The sequence below is a fragment of the Callithrix jacchus genome, chromosome 11 (genome assembly GCF_049354715.1).
Source record: "Callithrix jacchus isolate 240 chromosome 11, calJac240_pri, whole genome shotgun sequence".
Lineage (NCBI taxonomy): Eukaryota > Metazoa > Chordata > Mammalia > Primates > Cebidae > Callithrix > Callithrix jacchus.
In genome coordinates this window covers 22,877,759-22,884,844 of record NC_133512.1, presented here as the reverse complement: position 1 = coordinate 22,884,844, position 7,086 = coordinate 22,877,759, and the positions used below count along the sequence as shown (strand labels likewise).

Here is a 7,086-nt window from a genome sequence, read left to right as displayed (position 1 = left end):
CGGGAGAGACAGTGGACGGAACGGTCTTCCAGATGCCACTGTCCAGCCCACTCGGGGCTGTGGACTATGCTGCCTGGACCGCCACTTCCCATGTCTACAGCCATGTACCAGGAAGCAGAGAAGAGGCCGACAGGCACCAGGGACTGTCATGCTGGACTTGACACCTGGCTCCTTCACACCCTGATGTGTGGGAAAAGTCAGGACCTACTGGCAGCATCTTATGCCACAGAAGAGGTCTTCCTAAATGCGACGGCGCCTCTTGATCCGGTCCTGCTGCCATGCCTGCCTCCCGCAGCAGCCCAGGCTCCATGCGCTGAAGTCTGGCTTGCCAACATGCATTCTTTACCTCAACCTAACGTTTTACCTTTTTTGGGTCATACACAACTTTGAAACACTAATGAAAACTGGGAACCCTCTCTCCAAGTCAGCGTTCATAGGCACACAGAATTCTGCATGCAATGTAGTACGCTCAGGCCTCCTGGGGATCACCAATGTCCCATCCCATGGGGCCTCTTGCCAGATTATGAGGCCCATGAAAGGGAGGAGGACTTTAGAAACTGCAGCATAAAGCCTGGGTGGGAGTGGAGAGGGTTTGTGAAGATGTCTTAAGGAACCTGGACTTTCAACCTGGACCACTGTTTTTGTAAATTTAGCAAATGAAGCAACAGATGTGAAAATTGCCTTACCAAGTTAAAAAGCAGTTTCAATTCCAATAAATGACTATAGCGTCCCTCCCCACCTATAAGACTGTTCAGGAGTAGAGATGACAAGGCCAGAGGAAGCGGCCCTGTGCAGTCCTGCTTTTATGTTCACTAGCCATGTGCTCATGGCCACGCCGCAGGGCCCTCCTGGGTGTCCATGTCCATCGAGCATGCAGGGGAAGGAGGACGGGACGTAACTTAGCACCATGAGCGCCACGTGGGTCTGACCCAACTGTCCCACGCATGGGCTGAGTGACACTGGGCAAGTCTGGCACGGTGTCATCTGTGACAAAGTGGTAGCAAGAGTCCCCACTCCCAGTGCTGCTGTGAAAACAAAGGGCCCGTCACAAGGAGAGAGCTCAATAGATGGGGCTCTTCTTACCCAGGGTTCCAAAGGTCTTGTTAGAATCAAAAAGAATGCATGCGTAGAAACCTGCCACTAGAACACTGTGGCGAGCAACTGCCACATTTTTAAGTGAAGAATCCAACATTCAGAAGAGTCACCATTGCTCCTAACCAATGTCACTCTCAAATATAGAGAAATGAAAACAAATGACAATTCCATAGGTCAACACAGAACTGGCTTTTACTAAATCAAAGAACCTCAAACACTTTTTGTGGACATCAAATTCTTTCCTTCGTATTTTAAAATGATACTATGCATGTACATATTTTTACAATTTAGACACATATTAGACAACACAATTGTGAACACAAATCCAAGAAATGAATGAGATATCTGAAGTCTGACTAAAACACTTCTCTTAAACTGACTTCTGTCAATCCTCTGTCCTGTGAAGTACGTCCTGTTTCTCCTTTGCCTGCACGGACGGAGCTGGAATTACTGTCAACCCAGCAGCACATGTGACAGACACGAGGCAGGGATTAATGCAGAGCCACAGAACAGCACCTCTGTTGACATCTAGTGGATAAGTAAGAAAGCATCAACCCTGGTGGCTTTAAAAAAAAATCTGTAAACAATATCGCCTCCATTTATTCCACAGATTTTTAAAATCTTTCCCTCAGTGTGTTAGAAAGACTAGAGTTTTTCAAACATGTGCGTGGATGGACTCACCTGGGGAGACACCTGGACCCCTCGGCCACCCTTGCGGCTGCTCTGCAGATGCCTGGCTATGCCATGAGCCTCTGCCTCCTCTGAGGGGCCGCTCTGGAAGCCCTGTGCTGCCTGTGCTGCCTACTGGCTTCCCTTGAGAAACGGGCAGGCAGGACCTCTCTACTGAGCTCTGTGATGTGTTGTTTTGATGAGGTGGATGGGGAGGATGGGGACAATGTTATCTGGATGAGGTTGGACACCGTGTGAGGTCTTCTGCAAAGCAGCTGCCCTTAGCTTGTTGATGACAGCATCCTGCCTGCAGGTGTGGGCCGCTGGACTGCCTGTGAAGCCCATCAGCAGGCCCGGGAGGTCAGGTAAAATCAGACCAGGATGATTTGCATTCACAGAAGTCATCAATCTAACATGAAAGAAAATAATCATGACTCAGGAGCAAGGGTGTCTGCGGCAGAGACTCCAGGCATTGTCTGGAAGCCAAATGTCACACATTTAGGATGCCAGCCCCACACATAACCACACACGTAAAAAGGAGACTTTTCTCCTAAACTACCGTTTTTCTTTCTCCTTTCTGAGAGGAGTGGACGTGGGCTGGGAAGTGCTCAGAGCGCCCCCTACAGACAAGGACTGGGCTGCTCAGAGAGTCCTCTTGTCTCATGACACAAGCCTTAGCCCACAACTTGAGAAGTACTTAGTCCCAGACCACTTGTTCCATGATGACAGAAACCCTTCCAAAACCTGAAAATCTACACGATAGAATTAATGTGTAGGCTAACCCAGCTTATTGCCTACGTTTTTTAAAATTAAAAAATGCCACACAAATACCATAATGGTTATAACATTATGTCTCTCTTGTCCATAAATGAGGGCTAATACTTTTTATCACCCAAAAGTAGACAAAAACATGAAATGCATTAATTCCAAATTTAGAATTTGATAACTTTCCAAATGGTTGAAATAAGTTTAATTGCAGGGACATGAGTCCAGTTGAGTGTCTGTTCATCTGTAATAACCCATCTGGAATGTACTTACTCTTCTTATACCAGTAACTTATCATACTGATAAACTGAGGTGGAGCTTGTCTTGGTAACAGATACCTGGGTAAATGTTCTGTATCTGCCAGCACTCAATCACTGCTGCCTGCAGTATAGCCACCAAAGGCTTCTTGGGAAAGCTCCCTTTGGGTCCAGAAGTCTCCTCCCCAGGGCTCTAGCTGCCCTGGACTCTATGCAAAGCACCTGAAGCCTCTGCTGGGAACAGGGCCCTGACAGAGCTGCAGTGCACCAAGGCTTCTTCAGAACACTAAGGTGAGTGCAAAGGCCAAACAGGAAGCGTTCAGCTGTGCATCCCAAACCACCCCGGCAAGCCCCTGCGGGCCGGCTGCTCCTGTCCATCCTGGAGTGGTCATTCCCTCATGCTCATCCGGAAGGTGCCACGGAAAAGGCTGACAATGTATTATGACTAGGATAGACCCTAGATCATCTTTCAGATACACAAGATAGACATCACCTGTTCTCTCATTTGTCAATATGGAAGAAATCCCACTTTATACATTTTATATGGAAAAGTAGACACTGCCATACACTCACGCGTGGTCAGCTCCGAGTCCCATGAAGAGAAGGGCCTTCCACTTAAAACAGCTTACACCTGGAGACAACAAACACCAAGAAACATGCAAACACTACAGAGAATCTGGGTGTGAAGAAGTCATATTTTATACTGATGAGGGCGCCGTTACAAAATGCTGATGGATGGCTTCGGTCACTCATGCTCTATCAGAGGGGCCTGTGACGGTGTCTGCTTTTTTTCTCTTTCAGGATTCCCAGTTGTTTCTGTGTCAGGCACTAAGCAATCTGGTGGCATTTGGTCCAAATGGGTATTTTAGTTGTCTTTTTGCACCTTTTAATCCCTCTTTGAAGAGTCAAGTTCAAATGCTGGAAACCGTGATGCCTCTGGTCCCAGGACATCGGAGAGAAAGTGAATAGCGCCAGCCATACCTGTAATGTAAAAGGAGGAGCCTCATAGGAATGGCACAAGGGTAGTGTCTAAAACAGTGACTTTTAATCCTTTACTTTACCAGGGGCTGCAAGCATGTGGGAAAGGTGCTGAGGACTCTCAAGATGACTTCATTTAAAAAATGAAGATATCCTTTTCCTTGCTGTCTTATATTTTAAAAATTGGTTACTGGGCTTTAATCTTATATCTTAAAACTTTCAGGTGACATCACAGAATTACTATGAAAGTTGTGGATGCTGCTAATTATGATATTCCTACACACAGAGCTTCCCCTCAGAGCCTGTATATGCTCAAAAGTTGCATTTTATGTCTTCTTTATATTTGAAGGTTATTTTTAATAAACCTTAGTTTGGTCAAAATCCCCACCCCAAATCATTGCAGTAATTAAGCAGTGGGTTTTCAGCTAGACTTACAGCAGCATGGGAAGGGTGTGGGCTAGGGAAGGCACTAGCAGCCCACCAAGGCTCAGGTCTCCTGTCCCCACTCAAATCAGAACAATTTCTCTCTTATAGAGTTTTTGTTTATAGTTTTTCTTTTGATGTAAAATTCACACACAATGAAACACACAAATCCAAAGTGTACCACTCTGAATTCTGTCAAATGCATACACTGTGCAGACAAGACCCGATTAAGACCTGGAACATTCCCACCACTCCAGTAAGTTCCATGTGCCCCTCTCCAGTCCCTCTCGCCCTGTGGTCCCCCCAGAGGTAACTGGCAGCCTGGTCTTGGTCCCCCATGGATGAGTTCGGCCTGCTTTGGCAGTCTTATGAGTGTGGCCACAGCGTACGACCCTTGTATCTGGCTCCTTCATCAGTGTTCCTGCGATTCATTCACATTCTGTACGTGCTCATAGTTGGCCTCTTCTTACAGGTGAACAGCACGTCACAAATTGTTTCCCCATTTTTCCTACTCAAAGTCATCTGGGTGTTCCAAACCTTCTCTTTAAGTTTTTGTTTGAAGAAAGGGTTCCAGAAACTTATTTTTAAGAAATTAGAAAACCACTGACCATGAGAAGTAAACAGGGACCCATAACAACCACAGGAAGCCCTACAGCAGGCCTTGTGGGGATTAAGCAGCCTTTCCTGCTTGGGTGTGTGGGCAGCAGACCCGCTGGGCGGTGCACTCACAGCAGGAGTGAGCTCCTTTGGAAGGGGTGCCAGCTGCCAGTGAGTCCTCCTGGTGGTTTCTCCAGCCGGCCAGTTTGCCACAGTGGGCTGCTGCCTAATTAGGCACACAGCCTAATGATCCCTCCGCCCCCTGATAGGAATTTGGTGAGGGTCCCCACAGTTCTGTCTGGCAGGCACTGGCAAGGCACAGGGGAAGGAGTAACCTATTAACTTCCCACCTTTAGGGAGCTGCACATCCAAAGCCGCGCTGGAGCTCTGGAGGTCCTATTACAAGCTTGATAAACTCCATTCAGAGTTCAGGCATTAACTCAGTTACGTCTGATGCAAATGCACTGCAATTCTATGACAGAGTACTAAAACTTTTATTCTAATAAATACTTTTCCTTAGGATTCCTTTCAATATTAAAAAGATAATTTTCTGCAAAAGATCTGACACATGCTCTATTTTCTGCTCATATTTCTAAAATGTGATTTAAAAATCTTGCCAATATGAAAACTAAAACAGGACATACCACTACAGACAATGCAGACATGAAGAGGATGCTGAGAGAATACAGCCAACAGCTCACACATGAATTTCACCACATGTACGCAATAAACCCATTTCTCAAAAACTACAAATGATGGCCACTCACCCAACATGAAATAGGCAACTTTAACAGCCCTATAATTATTTTTAAACACTGAATTTGTTTTAAAAGTCCAGAAAAATAAATCTCCAGACCTAGAAGTTTGTACTGGAGAATTCTACCAAACATTTAAGTCACATTAATATCGATTCTTCCACCAATTAACACACAGTATGTCCCAGAAAACAGAAGAGAAGATACTTCTCAATACGACTCATTAGGTCAGTATGACCCTGATACCAAAACCAGATCAAGACAGCACAAAACAGAAAAACTGTAGGTCAATATCCTTCATGAATACAGATGCAAAAACCAGAAAGCACACCCACACCCACAGAGAAATCTAGCGAATAACCGGGTCTGTTTATGGGACTTGGGTCTGCGCCCCTGTCTAACCTTCCCTTCACTGAGCCTGCAGTGGACTCGGTGGAATTCTTGTTGCTTTCACTGACTGCCTATCATTGCTCTTCTTTTCAGAGCTTTCTTCAATATTCACACTTGCTATTTTTTCTAACTACTAATATTTCTAATTGCTAATATTAATTATTCATGCTTATTTGTATTAAACATATTCCTCTGAATACACTAATATTAAATATGCCACATTACAGATGAAATGCAGAGAAGGAAACTATTTCTTCCATTGCTAACAGCAAGACTTCTATGTTCTGTCTGCAGAGACACCTCACAAAAGATCTAAAAACACTTGGAAGACATTCACAGGAGCAAAAAATAGGTAAGGTTGAGAGAGCCGGCCAAATTTTTAGCAATAAGCTAATTTGCTGACTGTTACTTCATAGTTTGGAAATATTACTTGAGCTAGGTCAAATGGGAACAGAGCCAGTCCACAAGGATGGGAGGACCAATTTCACTCGTCCAAACGTTTAAACCATAGCATTTTTTCCCTCTTACCTTCAAAGAGCGAATAGGGTCTGTCAGGAATGCGGCACCCATGTGCTCCATAATCTAGACACCACTCTGCAAACTGAAAAGAAAGGGATTTCTTTTTAAGACTGGAGTTTCTATGTGGTGAAAAGGCAACAAATGAGAATGCAGTGTCTTCACAGCAATCAGGAAAGTGCGCCCCAGCTGTAGGGCATTCAGTGTGGGCTCCCTCGCCCCCTCTTCCAGGGGTGAGGCTCAGCAAGTCCCCTTGCCTCCGCCTGTTGCTGCATCAGCTGTAGATGGGGTCTGCCTTATGGCTGCTGGGAAGTCCAAGGTGGAAACTGAATGACTCAATGACACTCCGTCTTCCCTGGCACCTGCCTCCTGCCCTTTCAGCTAACGATTCTAGAAGGAACTTGAAACGCCTGCTCTATCCTAAATAAAAAACTCTGGCTCTGAAACAGCCCTCAGCAGCAGCTGCAGGCTCCCCTGGCCCCAGCTGGAAAACAGGCAGCTTCAGTCCTGGCTGGGGCACCTCCTCTCACCACAGCCCCTCCACAGCTGCTGCTGGGCAGCCTCTTGGCCTTCACAGCCCCTGCCCCTCAGCCCTCTCTGTGCTCTCCTCTGAGCTCCTTGACCCTTTATTCTGAGACCTC

General features: G+C 46.1%; 1 protein-coding gene across 4 annotated transcripts in view; it reads right to left on the bottom strand.

Moving 5' to 3' along the window:
* Positions 1–1,265: 1,265 nt before the first annotated feature.
* LANCL2 (LanC like glutathione S-transferase 2) overlaps positions 1,266–7,086 on the bottom strand; it is a 60,431-nt gene continuing 54,610 nt past the window's right edge. For all 4 annotated transcript variants that reach the window (XM_035253455.3, XM_035253458.3, XM_035253456.3 and 1 more), the window contains 2 exons: positions 6,458–6,530; positions 1,266–3,767 (listed from right to left, as the gene is read on the bottom strand). In XM_035253455.3, the coding sequence (XP_035109346.3) occupies positions 3,673–3,767; positions 6,458–6,530 (168 nt within the window). In that variant the 3' untranslated portion in view covers positions 1,266–3,672. The remainder of the gene's footprint in view (positions 3,768–6,457; positions 6,531–7,086) is intronic.